The 26,974-nt window shown below is 38.1% G+C and overlaps 1 protein-coding gene across 1 annotated transcript; it reads right to left on the bottom strand.

Annotated features, from left to right (window-relative positions):
• Nucleotides 1-26,974, bottom strand: atp6v1h (ATPase H+ transporting V1 subunit H). Its single transcript, XM_083890158.1, has 14 exons — nucleotides 26,923-26,974; nucleotides 25,758-25,914; nucleotides 24,684-24,783; nucleotides 22,924-23,013; nucleotides 22,512-22,625; nucleotides 20,672-20,776; nucleotides 19,734-19,793; nucleotides 18,656-18,753; nucleotides 17,572-17,764; nucleotides 9,850-10,028; nucleotides 9,405-9,530; nucleotides 8,465-8,566; nucleotides 7,952-8,065; nucleotides 1-358 (listed from the first exon to the last, which is right to left on the bottom strand). Exons 2-14 carry the CDS (start codon nucleotides 25,859-25,861, stop codon nucleotides 289-291), a joined length of 1,455 nt encoding a protein of 484 aa, XP_083746284.1. The 5' UTR covers nucleotides 25,862-25,914; nucleotides 26,923-26,974; the 3' UTR covers nucleotides 1-288.

Genomic DNA, 26,974 nt, shown 5'->3' with positions numbered 1-26,974 from the left:
GAACACATAGATAAGCATCTTTATTTGCACACAAACAATGTTTTACAGGTTAAGACTTAAATAACTCGCAGTTTTGTACATTATCACAGACATAAAGTGTAACTTCAATCACCACACATCACTGAGCTGAGAGGGCACATCACGAAACAGATCATTTGAGATGTAGACGATATAGACGGAAGGAGGAAATTGATTTTCAAGTCATAATGAGCCGCTGATCATTAAAATGGCTGATACACACACTCGTCCGCACAGTAATACACACAATCACATATGCACAGGAACAGTTTAGCTGCGAGCTGCCACGGCCGGAGCTTGCTGCTGATCACTGGACTGGAGTTGTCTTCCCAGGTACTCCCTGTGACAGAGAAACAAAGGTTCACAGCCATCACTTTATCTGAGACTCCATTCCACCATCACAGGCATCTAGATGTCATCAAAGCAGAGTCAAAGGCAGAGCAACTTCTAAAATCCTTCTTTAAGTAGCCTTTGATATTATTAGGTTGTTCACCGGAGCAAATGCAGTTTCTCCTATTTGCACATTATGTCAGGGCAGTGGCTGAGAACAAAGATGTGTAAAATGTACAGTTGTGGAACAAAAAATGAACTGAAGGCCAAGGAGAAGTGGTGGGTGTTTAAAGTTATTGAAAATAGTCAATGGTGAGGGTAGGTTTTAATTGCAATGTGTAAGTTGGGGGGGCATGATTGCCTCAAGTTTTAAGTACATTTAAAAGCAGCCTGTAATTAGACATCAGAGATCAGGATGGGGTGTGAAGATGGAGTCCAGAGAGGTAAGATGCTGCCAAACAATAAGAGTTTCTTTTTTTAATCCTAAAACAAACAGGAAGCCAGTGGAGGGAGCGCAACACAGGTATGATGTGGTCACTCTTTGTTTTTCCAGTCAAAAAATGAGCAGCAGCATTCTGGACTAGGCTGGAGTTATTGGACAGATGATAATCAGTAATCCAACTGAGATGTTAGAAAAGCATGGAGGGAGATGGGCTTTAGTTGAAAGAAGCTGGAATTAACAACTGCCGAGATTTGCTTATCAAATTTAAAAGGCCAAGGCTTCTACAGTATTTGGGGCTAGAGAGCTCAATTCACAATCAGGGTGACCAAACACTATGACTTCTGTGTTCTCCATGTTCTAATGTCATTATTGTAATCAACTAAGGGCTGGAGTTTTCCCATTTAAGTGGCAGATCAAATAAATGTGTCTACTAATAACGCAATAATGATAATTTTAAGACAATTTAATTGCTGTCAATTCCATTTTGAAAGGACCAACGTGTAACACTCAGGGAGGTTTGTTGGCCAAAATGTAATATAGTACCCATACAAATGTTTGTACAAGTGAATAATAGCTTAGCCTTAGCTTAGCCTTACAATTAACCATTTTTGGGAGTCCTTGTTTCTCGACAGTAGCGATGCATAGATCAGGAAAGAGGAGGAAGGGAGAAAACATTTCTGAAAGATTGTTTACATCCTCCCTAGTATGCTGTAGTTCCCTGACAAATTTGTGTGGAATCAGTGCTTTAAATATCAGTTTGAAATGACAGATGAGCTTTTGGTTTCCAGAATGATGCTCTTGCTCAGTCTGGCCTGCACATGGTGTTATTTTAACTACCCAAATTGAAAGGTCACACTTTTTTTTAAAGGTTTCTCTTTCACCTTGGCCGTAACATTTTATGGCAGATATGCCATGATGACATTTACCTTAATGCTAACAGAAAAAAAAAAAAAAAAAAAAGGGCTGCAACATATTTCTGAAGATCTCAGGTCTCTACCCCTTCAAACACCATACATTGCTGATTAAGTCAATTATTTTAAAACCAACAATTCAAGCACACTGGAAATGACTGTTTATATAGTTTCTGAGAGGCAAAGTCTGTTCATAATACATCTGGGAATTTAACTCCTTAGAATGCAGTGAACTCAAGATGGAGGAACAACTTATTGCTGGTGTAAATTAAAGCCGTCTCTTCACGGAACATGACACCTCACACCTGCTCGCCATTAAATCCATCAACCAGCTTTAAATAATAAAATAAAATCTTATCTGTACCCAATTTCTGCCAAGAGTCACTCAGTGTTGTGAAAACTGTTTCAGCTTTTAAGAAGAGGAGAAGCGCTACCATCACGAGTCTCAGTGTTAACCTTTAACTGAGCTGGAAATAGCAGCTTGATTAAGAGTGTAGTGTAGCATAATGGTTATGATTGGAGGGAGTTTTATCGTCAGTCTTCCGAAACCATGGTACTTTCTGACGTTCATAATGGCAGATGCTACATAATGGATGTGTTTTTCTGATTAAAAAAATGACATAACATGTTCATACCTTCACTGTTAAATAAATACTGGTGGTAAATCATAACTTTCGTTATGTGCCAATACGATACCTAACATCTGTATAATACTGGTCAAAATCCCTGGATCGGTTGTTGTGGGCTGTTCTGCTTTATAGAAGAAGAATATTTGTAACACAGTTGGAGAATTATATCTTTGAAACAGCTTGAAATGGCTGTAGATGCATCAGCACAAAAGTGTTAACACCTTCATAGTTCAAAAAGATAAAATAAAATAAAATAAAATAACTGTGTCAGTATCTAACATGAGAAAAGGGCTGAATATGATTTTTAAAATCAGAGTTCCCACTTTGTTGACATCAAATTCAAGGACTTTCCAGAACCAATTCCCTCAAATCCAAGGACCGATTGTGCTGAGACAGCTTATGATGAGAGGATAACTTGTAAGAGTCGCTTCAGCCATTGTGTCTGTTTTTTATTGATTTGCAGCACGCTCTGCATCTGGACAAGTGACTGTCCTTGGGATATTGGTCAAAGTAAGTCTTTGTAATTTTCTTTGGTGAGACAAAGAGATCTTGTAATTTGCATTTCCCACATCACATAATTTGGTCTCTTTTGATTAACGTTACTCGCTCGTTGTTCTGCATGAAATCTCAAGTCAACGGCGGAGAGAGACAGTGGACAGTTTCCACAACACTGCTAGTAATTATGACTCCACGGTTGTTCTGCATAGGCCTAGTCTATGTACATCAACAGTGGGTCGCGTCCTAACAAGGGAGACATTTACCTAAATATCATCTTAACTTCTTGTACAAAATCCAGGGCACTTTGAATGACCCATGTCTATTAACCCATTGACGCCGGGAAAGCATTGCCGCACTTCTACCATTGACGTCGGGAGAGCGGATGCGCGTTTTATTCTACCATAGACCCCCGTAAAGCGGATACATCAATTTTTGGGGGTATAGAGGTTCCTCGCGGCACATTGTTTTGAAATTACTTTGCGCTAACATGGAGGACTTTGACAGTGGAGAGATTTCTGAACGCAGTGATTTTGAGGAGTTTCGTCTCTGATGACGTCATCGCTGATAACTTTGAACGCGGTGAACAAATCGACTGGGATTTATGGTTAAGACATAATTATGTTTGAAGGCGACGAGGTCGGCGATAATGACGATAAATACCACCATGATCTATGGAGTGTTTACAACCGCGCACCAGGGGTGACAGTGGAGTTACCTGCAGATGCCACAGTGCTGTAAGCATCATCACCGTCACATGTGAAGCAGAGTGTTACAGTCGTTACATGCTGTTCTTGTTCTTCACACTCCATCAGGACTAAATCAAGGCACTGACACAAGTTGATATTACGTTATTTTCTTACTGTTTTTTAATTGAAAATAGTTATTCACTTTAATTTTACACTTTTGTATCTAAAACTAAATTTCACAGGAAAGCCACAGGTGTGAGCTCTCAAATACTTTTTGAATTGTGTTCCTATACAGAGGCTGAGAAATCAGTCATTTAGTAGACATTGAAGCTCAGGTTTTAGAGACATTTTTTTCCAGGCGCTTCAGGCCTTAATGGGTTTAAGGAGTTTTTGAAAAATAGATTTTTTTAAAGACTCAAGGATTTCAAGGACTCATAGCAACACCGTAAAAAGTGTGATAGTCGGTGTAAAGACAAATTCAAACCAAAGGTTTAGCCACCACTACCAACACAACTTACTGCCACTGATATTAACTATTTAGCAGAGCACCTTTTCCATCTCTACTTACATTCTGACATTTTCTTAAATACACTGTATTTACTCAGTGGTAACTATCATCAGCTTTAGAGATTTGTTCTAATCATGACATTTTAGTATTAATGTGTTATTTCCATGAGGAACATCTGAACAACTCTTAAATACAAAGCAGCTGATGTTTCCTGGTTCACATGCCCTTCTTCCCCATCTAGGCCACAGTGACCTAAAACCTGCAACTGACAAATTGCAATGTAAGAATAACAGTAAGGACAATATTTATCTGGGGTATAACTCAGTCATTGGGAAATCTTCTTTTCACTGACAATTTTAGCAGCAGAACACTGGAGAGGGGGATTTGAAATGTTGCACTCCTCTGTAGCTTTTTAATTAAAAATACACAGCGGTCTTGAAGACACACACTGTGGTATAGGACTGGCCTTGACAGCCAGGCGAGTATGATGCAGATATCTTTCAATACATGTTAACTACTAACCTCTCTAGAGACAGCTGTGATTCAGTCTAGAAACTGTGTATCACAACGACAGACTGCCCATCAATAAAAGCAAATATCGGCATAAAACTGAAGGGCAAAATTACATTCACTGGCAACTTATTAGTTCCATGAGCAATTAAAATAAACAATAAGGGCTTTAGAAAGCTGACTAAAGAGCACACCAATAACATCATTGCAGTTTCCAACTTCACACATTCATCTGTCCTGTTGTCATGACAGCAGAGACCTTCAGTGAGAAGATCTCACGGAAACAACAACAGGGCAGCCCACTGAAGGTGACGTGGGTGTGTGGGTCTGATGAAAACATCAATCGGTCTGTGGGTGAATGGAGATTTCACGGTTTAAAAAAAACAAAACAAAAAACACATTACAATATATCAGCACTATCTAATCCTGCTGAACCATTTAAACATTTCTGTCCTAATGAAGGCCATGAGTGTAGGTGCTGCCTATTCAATTCACTGCATCAAAACAACCTTGAGACATAACCCTGCATCACATGATAGGTCCTATTGACGGTCAGTATCTAACACTATAAAAACAGACAGTAAATATCACAGAACACTGACAGTAACAGTAATCCTGAAGTCTTTATCCTCATCTTTTCGCTCTTCAGTACCAATTATATTCTTTTTACACGTCAATGCGGCTCTAGCCCAGCACATTGTCACCACGAGCCGAGTTCATCATGTGGATGAGTAAGAAGTAGATGTTATAGGAAATGCACGGACTAAGAAAATGACATTGTATGCACTGAAAAAGAAGCTATGAATGATTCATCCATTCATTATCTACCGCTTTTTCTTTTACATGAGCTTTGCATGCGCAATGCGCATGTTTTGGACTGTGGGAGAAAGCTGTGGTACGTGGAGAGAACCCTCTCGCTCGACTGAACCCTCTTGTTGTGAGACAATAATGCTAGCCATTGTACCATTGTGGGGTTGGTTGAATATCAATATACAAGTAATATCAACTTCGTCAACTTAAAAATCATGTAAAGTAAATTGAGGGGAAAAGGAGAGACTGGCTCTCTAGTGTGGGTGTAATAAAAACATAGGTCTGAAACCTCTTTGTGCTGTTCCACACTCCACTGAACACACAGTTCAGGTTAAAAGGAGCATCCAGATCACTTAGATGGGGAAGCAGCACTACTCTCTATATTACAAACAATACATAAATCATCAGTTGCTCGGGGAACTGAGTGTGTTTTAGATACCAAAAACAAACACATTTTCACCATGGATGCATTATATGAACTGGATAGAGCACCGCCCCCTTGCTTCCGCTCATTCCTATGAAGCTGCTCACCCAGCGCATATGCCAAAAAAGTTTTTGACTTCCGCGTTTATTTCCGGGTTATGGGGCCCATAGAGCATGCGCAGTAGTGTCACTACCATATAAAGATGTATAAAAGCCTGTGTCCATGTCTCGAGGCGTCTTGTGGACACTTTTACAGGCGTCTCTTTTACTATTGCGGTCAATGGAAAAATTGCTTTTGGGCTCCATGGGGTATTATGTTGCAGTACCCACAGTGGCCACCATGTAAAAATTGTCTTCAAGGCAGAGGGGGCGGTGCTCTATCCAGTTCATATTATACATCCATGATTTTCACTCGTTGTTTTTTCGTTTTTCCAGTAGGACAGAAAAAACACAAAGATGACTGGGAGCTCAGTGAGAGGAGATACAGATTAAGATGAAGTATTGACGAGTACTGGTGCTGTTAGTGTTTTGTTTTAGATTAAAAATACATTGAATGCATTTGTTGCCAAAGAACTATGAACAAGACATAAGCTGATGAAGACATTTCACAGTTGAAAGATATATTTGTCAGAGCTTTCTGCCCTCAAACTGCCTTTTCTTGTTGCTGTTAATTTATGTTTACCATGGTGCGTCAGTCGCGAGATATCGACGGCTGTTAACACTTAGAGAACCTTTGTGAAGAATGATGATGAATCTGAAAGTCTGATTTTTGCTTTTGTTTGTGAGACGATACATTTGTAACCTTATATAGATTAAAAGTGATGGTGTGTAATAAAGTTTTATGAGCTAACCACTAGGGCTGGGCGATATGGCCTCAAATCAATATCAGGATATATTGAGCAGCTCATCTTGATAACGATAATTTAAAAACCAGGAAAGCGTTGTAAAGCGTGTAAATTAGAGTGTGGCAGCAGGTACAACAAGCTCCCGCTGTGGGGTGGACGTACGTGTACATTTACGGCTTACGTATTAAAAAATTGTCAGGTTTAAATTGGGCTCGGGCTCGTAATTACAGTTAATGTGTCTCCAAAAACCCCAAAAGTCGGGAGATTTGTCTCGAGTCATTTTTGACAAAAAATAACGATACATTTTCGATATATCGCCCAGCCGTATACTAACCACTATCTGATACCTATTTACCACACAGACATGAATATCCCCTTTCCTTCAGGAAAAAGAATAACCACATTTCCAAAAATAACGTTCCTTTAAAGTTTGTTAAGCACAGACCTTGTTTTATGGAGACTGCCCTTGTCTCATTTGTTTTTCAATAAATCAGTTGTACACGGTGCTGTAAAATTTTTATCCATGGACATGATACTATGCTGTTTGTGTGCGCACACAACGATGTAAAGTGTTGTCATTGGCTGGTATGGCTAACAATGGAAATCTCGGGATACTTCCAAGTTTTTTCTGACTCAGACGCGTTCAACTCAGAGGTGACTTCATACCAGGGGCAGACGGTGTATAGGACGATTTGGGCGACGCCCTACCAACTTGGAGGAGAAAGAGAAATTTTTTTCCTAACCATTTTCAAAGATCCTTAGTCCAATATTCCTTTCAGCCGTCTCTGCCAGCAAAAGTAGTTTTTAGTGTTCAGTGTTCTATACATATTATCCATTATTGTCCAATCAGAATCGTCAGATTCAAGTCACGTTTTATGGTTCCGCCTCTTCTGGGGCGATTTGATTGACGTGGAGAATCGCTCAAAAATTCTCCCTTTGACTCTCATGTTAAAAAAAAATTTTGTTCGAAAAAAAACATACCCTCCAATGCATTTTTATTGAGGATTTATGTGCATGCACTAACGTGCTTGCGTCAATGAAGCTTCAAATGTAGACTTTTGTAATGAATACATTCAAGATTCGCACCTTTTGACAGATTAGACATCTTTAGGGCTCGGTGCATGTTCACACATACTGAACTTGGAGTGGCATCTTGAAGGAAACTCGTTAGCTTTGTTTCATCTACATTATTAGAAGGCTCATTTCCAAATAAAGAGACATCTAAACAGCCAAAGCACCTGACAGGCTGTATTATTTCCATCCCAGAGATTATGGTACCACTAAAACCTTGTGGCAACGTGACATGGAATATAATTAATGAGGCTTTGAATGTTTTCTTACCAGTTGTGGACCATCAGCTTCTGCACAGCTAACAGGGCATTGTAGCGGACAAGCTGGTCCTCATGGTGCATATGATTCATCACCAGCTGTTTTCCTCCCAGCTGCTCAATCACCCTGAACATGGAGGAAATAAAAGAAATAATGGGTGAAAGCCTTTACCCACACAGAAAAAGGGACCCATTTTCATCCTTTAGGTCACTGAGTGGTGCAGCATCAGGAAATATAATTCTGCCAGACTCAAATGGTCTATGTATTTTTGAAGACAAAATATATGATATATCAGATTTCATGGTAAACTACACACACTGGTAGCAGTTTCACATTTTCTCAGTTAAAAGATGCCACAGTGTAGGAGAAACATGGGTCAATTATTCAAAATCAGGTTCATGTCTCATAGACTTCACTTTAATGCAATATTTTTCATAGCTTACGTCTATGAAAAAGCCAGACACTCAACTCTGGACTGAAAAAAAAAAAAAGGTAAAAGTGCAATGATTACTGAAAATGCCTCACCTTTTGCCACGTGGGTAATGTCGCACATACTCTCCGATGTCATGAGCTGCCACTGCAATGACTTGAGGATCATCAGACACCTCCAACAGCCTCGTCAAAATCCTATTGAAAAAAGGCAGACAAAGGGAGGCGAGTAAGTGGAGAGGTCTCTCATCCAAAGGCAAGATTATAAACTGAGAAAAAAAAAATCTCAGACGCTCCTTGGCAAAGACTCTAAATCATAAAAGAAAGATGAGCTGAAAAAAATGTGAAGACAAGGTGAATATGAAAAGGCACTAATCTCTTGGCAACACAAGGTCAGAGTCATTTTAAAACAAAGGACATAAGAGATGAGACTTTGTCAGAAAATGTGAGATTCAAAGAGACAGGTGAGAAAATGTAGACATAGACAAATATAAATGGAGGACAATTAAAGCTGGGGTGAAAACTGAGCTATGACGGGTAGATCAGCTTTTTCTCTCTCACCATGTTATGAATCAGTGGATGACAACTAAGATTTAATACAATTTATTATTCTATTTCTTCAAAACAAGATTCTAAAGCTTAGTTCTTTTGAGCTAATTATTAACAGCAGTATGGTAACATGCCAACTGTGTGATTTTCTGTACGTAAGTTGTGTGATAAACAAGCCATGTAACTAATCTGTTTGGTCACAAAACTATAAAATACAACACTCTTCTAATGCTGTGGCCCATGAGTTTGTAAGATACATTTCATATTTCAATCTCGATTAAAAATATCACTTCTGAATGAAAACTTATCTTTTTATTTTAATTGGAAGATTTCTTCGCAGCAAAACCCTGAGCATGTCAATTGTCTTTACAGACAAAAGCTGTACTTTGAGCTGCAATGCCATGAAAATCTTCTGGAGTATTCAGCCAAGATTTTTGAAGGCCACACGAACAATGTAATGGCTCTCTCTGTACTTGTTTCATCTTACTTGAGTAGCTCATAGTTCTTCTCATTCAGACGGACAGCATTCTCACGCCAGAACTTCTCAGACTTGTGCACGGGACTCCATTCCAGGCGGCCAGACTTGAGTTCAGAGCTGTATTCATCGAATGAGCTGTAGAATAAAGAAAGCAGTGATGCAGACAAAGGTTTTTCATCAAGGTTTTTCAGTTTGAGAAAAATCCATCACTGCTATTTGTTCCATTGGAAAAAGAAGAAATGCTAGTTCCTTTCAAGCGCTCTATTATTAAGAGATGTGGTATGAGTGGGTATCAAATAAATTGGAATATACAGTTTTTGGAGAGAAACAAATGAAAACGAAAACTATGAAAATTTATTAATGTGCTATAATTTCTTCAAGGATTATTTTTTGTATTTCAATATTTTTCTAACAGCTGGAAATGATTATGCATGCAATGGAAATGCCTTGGTACCTGAGATCCTGCACACTCTCTCCCAGCCTCTCCAACAGGAATTTTATGTCCTCAGTGATGTCCTCATCATCGTACTTCTGCTGCTCGAGGTTCTCCAGCTGCTTGAGCACCTTGCACTGAATCATGGCCAAAGCGTACTCCTGACGAGTCTCCCGCTCTGCAGACTTCTCCAGAAGATTCTGTCAAGGAAAACAGAAGGGCAAACAACCTGATGTTGTATATTCATGACTTCACTCATATGGCAGTAGCTCATTTGAGAAAGTGGTTGTTAACTGCCTGAGTCAAGTGATTAAAGAGTAATTAATTTCCTGCGGAAATTACCTGTTAACTATTTGCATCACATAAAATCAACTGACAATGTTGACAATTCATGGTTTGTTATTTATAAAACTTAAATATTAGGCACATCATTAAAATTGGTAACTGTATTTCTAGCTTTTACACCACACTATGTTTTCAAAATGCAGTTTTGTCAGGCTTCTGCAACATCATAAAGCCAATTCCCAGTTATAATGTGAAATATTTTTATATTTTGAGGACCAAAATTGTTGATTAACAAGAAATCAAAATGTCAACCTGGAATGACATTTTATGGTTACAGGCCAAGAGTAAATGAGTCAGGGATTACCTAGATCATTTAAGATTATTTATGTCATTGAGTTTGTCCAATTTTGCATTCTATCATTCTACATAAAAAAATCACGAATAATCTCTTCAGAGTGTTTTATAACTACATTAAATAAAACACATTGTGATTGAGGGATTTATTTATATCATCCGATATTTCTTAATATTAATGAAGCTGTGAATTTCCTCCAAGGTTCACAAGACATGATGATAAACAAGGATGCAGTTTGAAGTGTAGCTGTGTGAGCTGTGAAGTGGATGAATGCAGACCTGTGATAGAACAAAAACAGAATGTTCAAGTATGATAAAAGCCACTTTCGCGGCAAGTTCTCCAGGCAAAGTTCCAGAAACTCTCAGGCTATAATGGAGAGACAATTCTGAGTGAAACAAAAGTAGCTCCCGCAGAGGGACTGAGATTGTCTGAGATCTCTGATTGAAGCCTGGGATCCTCCATTCATGCATAACTCCCAGGGATTAAAGTTAACCCGTCCCGGGGACGTCATTTATTGTCATCGGGACGATCAATATTCTCTCTCGGGACGACCACGGGACGAAAGAGAATTTTGACTGACTAAATTTTTCTGTTTAAGTTTTCAACACTTTCTGTGAACCAGAACGGGTTCACGGTCGGTGGAGGTACTTATGTGAAAAGGTAAATGTCTTGGCGCTCATGTTTGTGTTCAGTGAGACGCAGAGACTGCTGCTCTGCGCCGCTCGAGCCGCTGCGCTGCTGTCTGCTCTGCGCGCCCGCACTGCATGTAAACATTTCATTAATGTTGACATGTTTCAATCACTGAATGAAGCTCCGCCAGGCTTAGTGTTGCTTGTTTATTTATTTAAAATATATTTTTTTATACACCACGGCTTTTTCTATATCGGGGAACAAGAGCGCATGCGCCCCCATGTAATCAGCGCAGTGAATGTCCAGATGCCGATTGAAACTCAAGTCACACTATCAAGTGCGTCATTATTACGGTTACATCGTTCTTGTCAATAAAGATGTTATATTTAGGGATGCACCGATAATTCGGCGGTCGAAACAGAGCGAGTTCACTGTGAAACAACACCTGTTAATCGCTGGAAAGTCTCTAAACCAGTATGCGCAGAGAGAGAGAGAGAGAGAGCGAGAGAGATCTGCGCTCTTGGTCATTAGTTCATTTACTTATTTTTGTGTAGGTAATATGTTGTGAAATATGTTTAAACTTAAATAAACTACATCTACAAGTAGTTATGTCTGGTTGTATTAGTTCGTCCTGTTATTGACGTCATGCTGTCATCACCTGACAGTCTGGCTGATTTAAAGCCCCCAGATGCAGCGGATGCAGCGCACCCCAGATGCGCGCGTCATTGATATCATGCGCAAATACAGATATTAGAATATTTGTGTTTTTTCAAAAGTCATTTTTGAGTAATTTTGACAGCCCTAAACAGCCTCATGCAAATCTCAATGCATGGCCCTTCTTATGACGACTACAACCCACTAAATGCAGTCACTAAATGGTGGAGTAGTGGCAGAAGGTCCGGTAGACCACAGTTCTGTGACTAAGGGCCTGATTTACTAAGATTCCAAATAGCGAGCGCTAAATTGCTTGCGCGAGCAGAAAGACTGCGCCCGCTACTGGATTACGTTTTGCGGGTGAACTACTAAGACTGCGGCCGCAATTGACTACAGGCGCAGAAGTGGTTAAGACCGCCCTATTTAAATGAGGATTTTGCGCGAGTCAAGAGTTGTCAACATGGAGAAAGAGCAGACTCAACAGAAGCGCAGAATTAAATGTGAAGCCACTGAACAGAAAGTGACGTTCTGCGATGAGCTGATAACTGGGATCGAGGCATATATGACATATTGTTCCCCGGGTCCATAGGACCTTTTTATATTATTATTATTATAATCCTGCGTCGGTATTTTGGACAGCTCCATCATTACCTGACGTATCAAACAAAGAAAACTACGGACTATGGATGTTGCCGTAAAAAAAAAAGGAAGGTGCTGCGCTCTCCTGCTGACTCACCTGCAGCTCACTGACAGCTGCCAGGGAGCGAGTTCTGCTGTTTCTATGGATCTAATGGATGAGTGACTTTTTTGTCAATAAATAAATAAATAAATAAATAAAGCGGATCATCACAACGGCTCAACCAGTCCGTCCCTGGTTTCATCTGTGTTCATTCAGTCAGGCTGAGTTTCCATTACGCGTGCCAACAGCCTTTGATCTGACGTCAGAGGCGACGGGACAATCGATATAGATGATATATCTATAGCTGATTCAGATAATTACATTAAATAGTGATTGTTGTGATTATTTATTGCATTTAACTGTGTCTGGAACTGGAAGGGTTAGGGTTAGGGTAACTTGCCTGTGAGGTTTTGGTGACGTTCGCGCACTGTGCCACCTGCGCTTCGCCGTGCACCGAGAGTAGATCAGGTTAGAGCTGGACCCGTTAAGGTAAAGCGGGGTCTTAACCGGGGAACATAGGTACGACCCCTCCTTGAACCACAAACTGCAGACCAAGGTAAGCCCATACCAGTACAAACACGCATTTCTCCTCTGAATATCTATGTTTAATTTATTCAGATATACCAAATAAGAAATGAATGTGCGTCATCTGTGAACGCGTAGTTGAACATGCTCTGGAAAAGCGTAATTTCCTGATTTACAAATATATATAACTACAAATAACCGCAGCCATATCCGCGCCGCGCACCGCTGTGCCAGTTAAGACCTGCCTTTCAAACGTGCTAAATATAGACGCAAAAATAAGCATCGCAATCAGTTTCAGGTTTGATAAATCACTTTGCGCGTGCTAAAATAACATATTTACATTTTTCCCTCCCATCACACGCAAAATAGCGTGTTAACGCCCCATATTGCATATGCATTAAGGCAAGAACGCTAAATCGGTTGCGGGTGCTATTTTGCCCGTCTGAGGGATGCGCTCCTCGTTGTGCTCTGTTAGTAGATCAGCATCAACGCTAATCTGCGTGTGCAATCCAGTTTGCACACGTTTTTGCACGCGCAAAGCTTTAGTAAATCATATAATAAATATATTATTTATTATCAACATAATGTATTGTGTTTTTATTATATTACCAGTAACAACTCAAAATGTAAAAAAAAGATTTTCGGGACGATTCGGGACGATTCCGGACGATTCAAAATGTTTTTCGGGACGTTTCCGGGACGGTGGTGAAAAAAGTTAGTTTTGATCCCTGATAACTACAGCTAATAACATAGTATATAGGAATAATTTTGTTCACAAGAACCTGCTTTGTTTCCAAGTTTCAGCAGCCTGCTTCCCTGAAGGCATAAAAGTTCAAGGTAAAATGTTTTTCTGCAACCAAACTTTATGTTTTAAACACACATACTACAAGAGTCAGGTTTGGGTGAACACATTATAAACACCTAAGTGTTGTCTTTTGATGATGTGTTCAAAGACTTCCAGATGGTGTGGAAGATTTAAAGTCCCATTGCTGGTCCCATGTGATGAGGAGGATCATTTGCATAATTGGGACTTTTGGGAAAAACAGTAATACAGAGCAATGTTATGTATTTTTGTAGACAGATTAAAAAAAAAATTAAAAAAATAAAAAAAAGAATCATATTGCTATTACATATGAGATTTGAAACTTCCTAGCTGACAAGTCTGAGAGCTCTTTTGTCTCAAAACAATAAAACAATTTATCTGTCGCTGTGTCACAGTGTTTTGTTTTTTATATCATTTCCTATATGAAATACAAACACTCTAAAGTAAGATGAAAAACTCTAGGGAAAACCCACTGAACACTCTGGAAGGACGGCCCTGAGGAGCACAGATATGTATTTGTTCAACCTTCAGTGATAGTGGATTAGTGATTAGATCTGCTGATGTGAGAATTGGAAAACCTTCTTTAAAGTTGGGTTTCAAAGAAATCATCTAACTTTCCTCCACTAGTGTATAACCTCATGTTTCAATCATGCAATCAACGCCGTTTTCCACACCATTGTGCTACGAGTAAGGCCCTGAGGCTATCTGGTATTGATTGGTGGGACAAAATCCAAATATAATTGGAGCTATTCATTTCTAAATCCATATATTTTTTTGACTGTTTATGATTAACTTGGTATTAATATTTTGTTCATTATTCAGTGTGCTGAAGGTGGCTGATTATGGAGAAAATTGTGTTCCTTCATTATTCAACAAAATAGAACAGATTTGAAACCAAAATAGAGATTTGAGAGCAAAAAAGAGTAAGTGGCAATCAAAACATTTTTTTTTTTTAAATCTGAAACAGAACAGGTTGCAATTGAAAAAAAATATGAGAGAACATATTTCTTCATCTTCAATAAAAACTAATGTTCGTAAGTAAAAACATACGACCATTTTGCTTATAAATCAGTCCTCTTTGCTTTCAAGTTAAAAATCTATGTTTGCAAATCAGTCCTCTTTGCTTGCAAGTTCCAAAGAATTCAACTGCACTTGATGGACGGGGCCTACGCTGGTGGATGAGAGAATAGTTTCTATTGGTGGGTTTGACCTGGCTCCAGCGACAGCTACGTCTTCCGCATTACACCCACTTCTCCCTCCAAGCTGTACTGCTTGGAGGTAAGGCTGTTGTTCTTGAAACTGTACCCATAAGTAATGAATTACGTTATATACTGTACAACACAACAACAACAACAATAACAACAACAACAACAACACCACCACAAGTAATGAATTATAATTGCCTCCCCGCCGGGAGGAGTAGACTTACAAACTAGTTTTGATTGAAGTTGAAGAAATATGTTCTCTCATATTTTCTTTTCAAACGCAAGCTGTTCTGTTTCGATCTCAAAAATGTTTTATTGATTGCCACTTATACTTTTTTGCACTCATATCTCTTTTTTGGTTTAAAATCTATTCTATTTGATTGAATAATAGAGGAACAAAATTCTCTCCATAGCTGATTGGCCGACAAAATTAAGCTGTAGCAGTGGATTATTAATATGTAGGTAATCCACCATGTGTTAACTTTAAGAGGAATCGATAACCAACACAATGTGAAAACACAAAAATCGATAACTTGTCACATTGATCTCCAATGTATTGCTCAGAGGTTCGAGACTTGTGTTGGTGCCCTGTCAGGCTCACTAACTGCCTCCAGTTAAAAAGCAAATCAGCCAGGGGAGATACAAGAGGCATGTGCAATTCATAACCTGCCACCTGACAAACACAAAACAGCACAGCAAGTACAGAACACAGCTTAATTTACTGTACTGCTGTATGCTCAGATAATATAGGGACTAATCATAGAGAGAGAGATGAAGAGTCAAATCTGAGGAGGGAAACGACATAAGACCCAGACATGTCCAATCATCCACTTAATACTGCCAACACACAACAGCATAATGTGACAGATGATGCATACTATTAAAGCAATGAAATAAATAAAGAAAACAAGTTATGTTCTGCCCTATTTATTTGCAATGATTGCATTAATGCGGACAGCCCTAATTTGTTTTATGATGCTTGTTATCAACTAGTGGGACATTTACTCTGTATCCTGGGTACTTGATTCCTGGCACACTTGTCTGGTTGTGAATGCTAACAAGTGATTTGGTTGTCATTACCATCTTGCGCCTTACCTAATTGGGGACTAATACATTTATTTTAATTGAATTTAACTGAAATGCAGCTCATGTATAAATAGTAGGGCTGTCAATGTTAACAACAATAATATAATTCAATGCAGTTTATGCAAGTTTGTTTACTTTCAGTGTGCGTAGACCTACGACATGTAAGCCAGAAATGATCAGTGCAAAACAGTCACTCCCCTGTAGTCAGTCAGACAGGAGAGACAGAGAGATAGTAGCTGAAGATGGACCTAGGTAGGGCTGTAAAGTCAAAGTCGACTGGTCGACTAATTGGTCGACATGCTCTGGCTCGACCAAAATTGTGATTGGTCCACTAATTTTTTTTTTTATTATTATTATTTTTTATGGTGAATTTTATTAGGAGGAAAGTACCAAGTCTAATAGGGGTGTTTTAGAGCACCCGTGTTTCACAGGTAACAGCCTGTCTTCAGAGAACACCCCCCTTGTTTTCCACTATTTTGGTTAAGTCTAGCCCAGTGGGTTGTTGTCGCTCCGTGGCTCATGAGCGACAGATAGATCAGCGTTGCCCTTAATTAGACGTGAATTTTGAGCTTTTCATGTTAGGCTACAGTCAGTCCTCCTGTCACATCTATGTGAAATACATCAGCAGTGTGGCAGCATTTTTCAAAAGTAGATGACGGTAAAAAAAGTGGAATGCAAACTTTGCAAGCAACAGTTTGCTTTCACAGCACTACTACAAACATGACATATCATTTAAAAACGCTAAGCTAAGGTTGCTCCGTCCGTTTTGAGTATGAACATATCAGAATTATTAGCATATTTCAATGTTTTAGTCTAATAATCGTTGATTGGTTTTATAACTGCAGGCGCACCTGCCCGTGACAGTGGCATCGTCCTGCAGTCTATTTGTGTCTCAGCCATGTTCAGTCTCGCTCTGTGTTCCTCAACAGTTATTGTGCTGATATTACTAGTTGACATAGTACACTATTTTCGGATATCAAAGGTTATGGTACTGCACAGATGAACGTAATGCAAAACGCTGTCAGAGCCGTCAGACTCTGTTGAACTCCAGCCTGTGCGGCTGCGGCTCCTTTGCCTTGACTGTCAAAAAATCGAATCACTCCAGGCACCAACAGTTCCTTTAATATGCTGGCAGCTGGCGGGAGACTTCCTATCCTGAGTGGCAGACTGTTCTATGTACTATGTGTAGTTCTGTGTTTATAAAGAAAGATACAATTAAACAATGGTGACTGAAATACACTATGTCTGATTAGAAGAACTTTTAATTGCAATTAATCTGGATTAACACATTTCAAAATGTGTGATTAATTAGTTCATTTGTTTTAATCGATTGACAGTCCTAATAAATAATATTGTTTCTTTTTTATTGTAAGAAGATTGTTCAGAACCACTGGGTTAATATAATATATAAGTATAAGTACCAGCCATTCTGCAGCGTAGTCAGATAATTTTCAGTGCAGTTTCAGCAAAACATTGAAGAAATGAAAGATTCTCCACTTACCCTGAAGGCAGCAAGAATGATTCGAGTGACCTTCTCCTTGACAGACTCCTGGAGGATGTCGGACAAGGCTGGCACCACGTTGTAGCGTCTCAGCTGCTCACAGAGCTGAGGACTGAAGGCCAGGAGCCAAACACAGAAGATCATCTGGTACTGGAGCTGGAAGCCACACTTGTTGCTCAGCACTGCTGTGATGCTTAAACAGTAAGAAATGTGAACAAATAAACAAAAAATAAATAGGAAAGACACCATTATTCATCACCTGTTTACTAATGGTGAAGCTTTCAGAGCTACGTGCTTACATCATGCTGATCTATTAGCCCCCATAATAGCAGAACATTAAATGTTCGAACAGCGGCTAGAAACTCAAAGTACAGGACTAATAACTACAGCGAGACATGCATTTTCAAAAATATCTGGTAAGTGCAGAGATGTGGAGCTCATACATGTGAAATAATTATCAAAACCAAATTTGTTAATAAGGCTAGTTTTAAGTAATAAGTAACATGAGCTTTTATTAAAGTCAAAAGTGTGAAACTTGTTAGTTTGTTCATTAGTTTTTTGCACTTAAATGTCTCACACTGCTCTAATTAACAGATACTTTTAAAGGTTAGTCAACTGTAGTTTATATACTGATTTATATCTAACTTGGACTCCAAACGTCCTTTAAATTAAATTTATTTAATTTGCTTTTATCCATTTGAATATACAACATTAACAGGTACATGAGGCCACTAATGTTATCAGTTTTTGTTCTTACTTTAGAAAGTTATTTCTATCCACAATTTCAAATTTTTCCTTCACCAACTGCTCTATGGTAGCAAAGTTACTCCTCAAGGATATTTCAGTTTTATCAGCACTTTTACTCTTAATTGCTTCCACTGTTTACTTTTGCATATAACTGTTTGTAATTATTCACTTTATTCTTTGGGTGTGTGTGCGTGGACAGGGGTTCAGGTTGGGGGGGACCTGGTTTGTCTTTAAGGAAAAAAGGTTGGGAACCACTGGTTAACAGATTTGTTTTAATACAAGTTGTCAATGACTGCAAATATATGGTGATCCAGTTTATGGGGAGTCATTTACTCACCAGTTGACTCCATCAGCCTCCACCCAGGCAAACCTGTACTCATTGACCCTCAGCATCAGCTGAAGGCACCCAGCCACACACTGGACATACTGAGAGCTCTGAAAAGGGCAGAGGCAAACATTCAATCAGACCAGACAGATGTGTGAGCTTGCTTTGACTGTGCAATCAGAAAAAGAAACACAATGTTAGAAGGTCAAGAAGAAGAAATGCAGCTCTGAAACATGGAGTAGTAGACGAGCAGAGACAGCACATGGAATAACACCAGTCCAAAACTTGCATCACCATCACCTATCAAACCTGAGCCAGTGCACATGCAGCCTGTCATCAACACATGCTAAAACCACAGACTCAATAGAACAATACAGAGCAAAAGCGGGGGAAAAGAGCACCATCACACCTGAGCAAAATAATGTAAATTGAGATTAGAGTAGTGAAAGCTGAGAGAAGGAAGTAGATTACATTAATTTGTTAACAAAGGGTGAACAAAAGCAAAGAATTCCAGTGTAAGAACAGGCAACAGTGACGGCAGAGGAGTAGGGGAGCAGAGGTTACCTGCTTTAAAATGCAGAGATGTTCAGTTATTAGCATATAGCATTAATGACAATAATATTGTATATATTATATTCCTGAGCACATTTATCAGAATAATCACACTACGCTTGACAAAGTATGGGATATAAATTGGTAGGCTAATAATTTTTAAATTATTATTACTGTTGTTATAATAATGTACAAAAAACGCTTGTTTGAAAAAAGTTTGTCATGCACTTTTAGCATTAAGGTGAAGTGGCTTAAGGCATGCAATTGTGTACAGTTAAAATCAACCAGTGGCAGCAAACACCATGCTGTCAAAAAATGGAGAACTTCTCAAAAACTGCTTTAAAGGTCTCAGTTGTCCAGCTTTCTGGAGGTGTAAATGGAAAACGTGAGCGAAAGAACAGGATGTGAGGGAAACAAGAAGTGAAAGAAAAGACGTGGAAATCCAGTGACAGCTGACAAGTTGTAACTTGCACAAACCCTGCCCCTTTTTTCCTCCTGGAAGCACCAGGGTGACTGAAGACACACTACTTATACTCACTTCACTGGGGGATATAGTTCCTGCTCCTGAAACTGTTTCTGGACCTGTACCATGTAGGTTCTAATGAGAGATAAGCAAAAAAAAAAAAAAAACAGGTGCAAAATTGTTCATATTTGGAGGCAAGTTATCGTGTCACTGGACTACTCAGTAAGTACTTGCATGTCGACCATAAATGGGAATGAGTGACAGTGGATGCTCACCAAGTCTTTGCCTGGCTGTTTAGCAAAGACAATGGAAGTTTCAAAGGAAAATGTGCCATTGGAAGAGCTGTCAACCTCCAGACATTTTAGAAATACCAATGTATTATGCAAAGTTCAAAAGAAAATCAGAATCATTATGCAATTTTTGATCTGCTTCATGGTGCATATACCTTCCAATGCAACATCAGACACCTTGCTTCAGACCATAAAGCTCAATATTAACTCAATATAAATTACATTTGACATCTAGTGTGAGCCAGCAAACAGTAGGATTAAGTAAGAGCAAATGAACAGCAAAATAAATGACACATTACTTTGACGAGATAATTAAACAATTTAAGGGGGAATAAATCCAACTCCATTAGACATAAAAAAAAAAATCTAAAGAAGCTGGTGTCCCAATATCTAAGAAATTAGAAATGATTAGAGGTTGAATTAAAGAGGAGATATTTCAACATAATGCAAATACAAAAGGTGTGATTTACACATTTACAATAGATATTAATAAATTAGACTTTTCCTAACATTACAACAAACACACTTCGGAATAATTATGAATATGCAATATATATTGAGAAAATCTATTGTGAATTGTGAAAACATTGAAACAAACGTTGTTGTTGGTCACTTTGTTGTTACCATAAGTCCACAAGCATTGAAAAGTTATAATACTGCATTCTTCATGTACAATGCAACTCCCTATCTTGATGAGGATTATTATATAGAAAATTATTTTACCTGTGAACTAAGCTGACTTTTTATCCAGTTGAAGTAGTAGTTCAGGTCACTTCCCTCCATCAGATCCCGGCCCCAGGCAGCCAGCTTAGCAATAATCCTGGCCGCCTAAATATGAAGGGACATTTTAAATTCATGCATGTTAACAATAGCAATTTACAGCAAAAGCCATTGTTTTGCACTTCTATAATTTTAATAATTTTAATTTCTTGTTGACTGCAAATTGTCCTGAGGTTAGGTGGCACACATTCAGCTCTCCAATTTCTTCCACACTAGGAAAGCATTATGTAGAAGTGTTGAGGCTGTGGTTTAAAAGCAAGAGACAGCGTGAATGTAATATGGAGTCAAAGTGTTGTGTCACAGACTTTGGTCACATAATGCCCACCTGCTGACTGCCATCTTACTGGTATTCTTAATTAGGGCGGGGGTGCCCTATCACAGCACTCAGTTTGTCATTGGGTGGTACTTCTTTTTGTTGAAAGAGGGTATTGGGAGAAATCATTACATTAATTGCCTGCTCTCAAGAAAAATAAGGGGAGGTTGGTTTGTGAGGAATAATTTATGCCTTGCTATGATTAGAAGCAGGGTCACAACTGTGAAAAAAATCATTGCTGTAAAATATTTAAAGGAATTCATCCTTTTTATCTGACAAAAACAGTAGGTTATAATTACACTTCATTAGCTGGTGTCAGCAAATATATATACTACAGTGTGCTTTAAGACTTATATAGTCAAGAGTGGTTCCTCTACCTTGCTTAAAGCCCACTGAGTGCATACGTTTACCTCTTTTAACACCTCATGATGAGACTCGTTAACATTTATCAATAGTAAAGGATTGTCTGGCTTCTGACATTGTGTTTTAAATGCACCAGCAAGTTAAACAGAGCAGAGGGAGAGTGAATAGTAATCAATCTTGTAAAGTCTTGTAATCATTATTATCTGCTGCCCCATTTTGCCATCGTCTCCTTACATTTGAAATCCAATTTCAACAAACATCACAACATTTCAGAGGTTTTTTTTTTTGCTAATTTTCCCATAGGAAATTAGTGGAGATTTCAGAATAAACTACTAAATTACTGACTAATGACATTAACTATTGTGAACAATCAGGATTACACAAAAAGAGTATTTAAATATTATATTTGTGATACCGCCATAGCTCTGTCTGCATTTTTATAAGTCAGTGATTGTATTTGTTTTTTATAAATCTAACAACCATGCCAAAGAAAAAAGAAAATAGGTTCTAGACTGACAAAGGCAGAGGAGAAATTGTACAGAACATGATCAAACAGGAACTACAGGTCTTCAGTAATTTATTTATATAACCACTTCAATATTATATCTACAGTAACTAGATATTTTTATGAGCATTTTTCAGGAGTAATGCACATCATAATGAAAAAGTGTCAGAGTGACTATAACCTTTGACTGCCAAAATTTAATGAGCTCAACTTTGCGCTCAGGACACACATCGGATCACGTGGCTATTACCAGTACGATTTCCTCCCACAAGTCCAGAAACATGCCGAGGTTAATTGGACATGTGAATGTGAGAGAATCATATGTTTGCCCTGTAATGGAGTAGTGACCTGTCCAGGGTGTACCCCGCCTTTCGCCCTGTGTCAGATGGGATTGGCTCCGGTGCCCTCATGTGGTGGATAAAGCGGTAGACAATGAATGAATGAATTTTGCATTCAAGTGACAGACTGTGTCAAACTTGAAGAAAAACCCTCACAACTTCCCTAAGACCCTGTGTTCACGAGAACTGGGACAAAGGGAAGAACAAATAGTTAAATAAATAACGGCTGTCACATATAAAATCAAACACCATGTCCAAACTCACCATGTGAACGGTAAAAGGGTCCTGACGATTCAGCATAGGTAGGAAGTAGGACCAGGCAGTGTTCTTAGTCTTTTTGGCATAATCAAAGAAAATGTTCACCCTCTGATGGTTCTCCTGAGTGAGTCATTAAAAAAAATCACTGTTATTTTTTTTCTTTTTAGAAGAAGTTTGATCAATTCGATCAGTCGCTATTGCTTGATTTTTTTCCCCCAAATAAGTCGGAAATTAATTTACAAGTAGAAAATGTATATGTTTTTACAACAACAACATCAGAGTTTAAGTAAAACCAAAATCAAAACTTGACAACGACAAGATTTATTTTCAGAATATGGTCCCATTGTTTTCTCAAATTGTCTCTTTAAATGTGAGTGCATGTCTCATTTGTCCAAAGTCACCGGGTCGGTCTGTATACCTGCAGAGTGTCATCAATCAGAGTCAGGATGTATTGGACGGTCTGCTCCTTCGAGATGTGGGCCATCAGGTTGAGGAAGGTCTTCGCACACTGAGCACAAACAGAATAGATATTCAGAAACCCAGGAGGGCAGAGAGACTCATGAATATATGTTGAAATGAAATGTTGAAAGAGATGTTTTTATTCTTACTTGCACGTCTAAAAACAGCATGTATGTGCCAGTAGCAACATGTCATGAATTCAGACTTGCACAAGCAAGTTTTGGTATATACATATCAGTGATTCTCAAATACCGGACTGGGACAAACAGATGGATAATGTGATTTTTTGGGGGGCCCCAAAATATACTTTGAATTAGATTTGTATATGTTTTAAATAACATGTATACAACTAGCCTACGCTGTCGGGGGCCGACAGCAAGGGGTATATCCGCGAACTTGTCCAATACTCAACTTTCCAATATACCCAAAGTAAACGCACTCGCACCTGCCACTAACTGTTTTAATTAATTATTAACAAATTCAACAAAATAACTGTTAAATATTATGATATAATGCTGACTACACTTTATACATGTTCAAAGTATCCATATAAACTTGATATTGAACACAGAATACCTGAACTCATAAATTTCTCTCTAGTTTTTAATAAAACTAGTTAACCTATTATACCTTGTTAAATATTATGAATATTAAAATGCTAACCACACCTGCCATATCATACCATAAGTGTCCAAATTTCATGAAAAAGCATACACTATGTTTATTAAATTTCATGAAAAAGCATACAATATGTTCAAACTTTCCATTCAATTCATTAATAAATAAATGGAGGCTTAACTATTTTTTATATGATGATTAATAAATGTATATTATAATGTAATAAATGTTATGAATAAGTGCTAAATAAACCCATGATATCCTCAATGTGTCCAAATGAGCTCAATAATAAAGAAAAAATGCCTTAACTATTTTTTCTGTGTTGACTAATAAGTTAACCAGTTAACTTATTATGTAACTATTACCAATCATAGCCAAAGTAATAATGATTGTACTTGTAGATAGTTGTACATGAATCATTGTACAAAATGTGAAGGCAATATCTCCATCAGTCTGGAAGATAAAGCCAAACATGTGTTTTTAGCATAATAAATTAATTAATTTGCTAATTAATAATAAAGCTACAAAGATAGGGATAATTCTCAGGTGGTATGTGATGCCATGCAAAATTTGAAGCCAATACCTGCAATACTTTGGAAGATACAGGCGAAAATATGGTTTTTATATCATTAATTAATTAATTAATTAATTAATTAACGAATTAATTAATTAATTAATTAATTAATTAATAATAATGGTAGACAGACAAAATCAATAGGGATCATCTACAGGGGGTATGTGACCCATAAAAAAAATAAGAAAATTTAATCTCAAACGCCTTTCCAGTTATCGCGTTTAATGGCTAAAATCTGCGGACGCGCGAGACCGATTCCATAATATCCGCATTTCTCGCGGATATAATTAAGTTGTATTTAATTTATTAAGAAATCTCTTGGAAATCCAACTATTACAGTTGTCCATCACTAAAAAGTGGGCTCCCATAGAGAACGTTTGGGAAACTTTGAATGATAATTAGCTAACCACAGACAACACTTTCTAAGCATTATTAAAAATAAAGATTTATGGTGAACAATGTGGCAAAATGTGAGAGGATACTCTCAACATATTTGTAGACACGGATAATGTGATGGTCTTTCATACCTGTTGTCCTTCATTGGTCAGAATGACTTGTTTCTCGTCAGAATTGGCCACTTCAAACTTCTTGATGAACTCACAGTCCTCTGCTGAGATCATCTGACTCCTAGAAGAATGTAATAGAGACTCTACAAATTCACTTTTTTTTCTCGTAGAGCAAGACAACATACATGTACTGTATGCTACTGATACACTAAAAAACTGGGCTTTGCACAAGGATATTGTTTTCAATTGCAAGAAAAAACTATTTTACACAATAATGGTAATCAACCTGGAAGCACACCATATTCAAGTGAAAACCCACAATGGATGGCAAATTAGGACATGCAATTATAGTTAAAGCATTGGTATAGTACATTCATACTTAATGAAAGAAGGATTCAAGTAATCAGATGACATTTAAAGAATGATGAAATTAGTCATGATATATTTTCTGCATTTAAGAGCACCGATTCAAAGAGGAACTATCACCCAAGACAGTGAATCATGCCAGAAATAACAGCAGAGCTATTTTTAATCAAGAACACTGCACTCGGTAAAGTATAATAGTGATGGATGCTGAAAGACTGAAGTACTGTAAGCTTAACTTGTCTAAAAAGCCATGTAGGCCTTCAAAAAAACTAAAAATTAAAATATAAATTGTTTTAAATTGTACATGACATGCGTCCCATTAATTGTTTCAGAGGCTTTGGGTGGATCAGAATTATTACATTTACTTAGGAAGGTTCCAAACTGAGTGATGTGACATCGTACAACTGTATTTGTGTACCACCAAATCACAACATACTAGGGCTGAATGAGCAAACACACAGGCATCAGTGGAGAGAAAAAAAACTCCCTTTTAACAGGAAGAAAGATCTGGCAGAACTAGACTTTGAATGTGTTTAAAGGAGCTTCATTACCTCCTTTTGCAAATCCTTTCATAGGTTTCATATCTCAAACCTTCAAAAATGTGTTAATGTCAGAGGTGAAAGTAATTCACATCACCATTGAGGTCAAGCAGATGTGGTTTAGAAAGGCCTCTTTTTTTTGGACTAATCAAATGAAGACTTGAAATTAAGGGTTGCACTTTGTACTTACTGCAGGTAGGACTGCCAGTTGACCAGGTTGGCCCGCACCTCAGCTGCCTTAGCAGCAATGATGTTGGTGGGGACTGCAGCGTCCACAGCCCCTCGAATATCCATGCTTTTATTTTTCCACTATACTGTATATGAGTCAGAATAAAGATCCGCAACACCTGGATAAAACACAGCAAATAACATCATTGCAGTGCCTCTGCATTTAAGACACTTTTCTACTTTTCTGCACTACAAGCTCCAGTGGAGATGGTGCACCATACAAGGGCTTCTATGTTACGGTAAATAAACAATACAATGGATACAATTTAATTTAAACTTAAAAGCCTTCCTAATTGTACTCTGAATTTTACATGTCAATTGAGAACCAACGGCATATACATAGGATACCAGTTTCAGTCAAACTATGGCAGTTTATTTTATTTTTTTTATTTTTTAATGAATAAGCCTAATTCATTAGTCAGTGACAGCTGGTGTATATTGAGTGAAATTAATCTATGTAGATGTGTACACCTTTTCTGTCAGTAGCATATTAACACAAATGGTTGGACATTATTTACAGGAAATAAAACATCATATAATATTCAACAACATGTAAATTATTTCTAGTAATCAGTTAAACAGGAACAGTGGATATTACGGTTTAGCTGGTTCAGAGCTATCAGGAAGAAAGCGTCACACTTTTGAGATAAAAAATGATTTGCCACTCGTGAAAATTATTTCGACTGCTGGCAGACAAAACCGTTTACATTACGTCATTTAAATGTAATTCTGATGTTACTCAGCAACTGCATTTCATGCTAGCCAACTAGCTTAACCCAATGTCACAAGTCCAGTTTATCCAAAACGGGGGAGAAAAAAATTAGCATTACATACCCCGCGACACAAACTCGTATTAAACCCATAGTCAGAAGTAACATATACAAATAAAAAGGTTGAGTAATAGCGTTGTGGGTGACACATATAACATCGTAAGCTAAGCGCTAAGGTAAGCTCGGGATGCTAGCCTGTGCTAGCCATGCTAACGCAGCTTCTCATCCATTCTAACACGGAGTTAAATTGACATTAGCTTCACGAGCAACAGCATTTGTAACATGGCATTATTAGACAAGAGACGCGCGTGAAAAAAGTATACAATATTAGATAGTGAATGAGGAAAACTGACTCACCCTGCTACAGTTTCCTGAGCGAACAGCTGACAGTCGACAACACTCGGGTCTA

The sequence above is a fragment of the Microchirus variegatus genome (assembly GCF_963457635.1).
Source record: "Microchirus variegatus genome assembly, chromosome: 5".
NCBI classification, from domain to species: domain Eukaryota; kingdom Metazoa; phylum Chordata; class Actinopteri; order Pleuronectiformes; family Soleidae; genus Microchirus; species Microchirus variegatus.
Note: the sequence above shows the minus strand (reverse complement) of the source record. Positions and strands in the feature narration are given on the sequence as shown.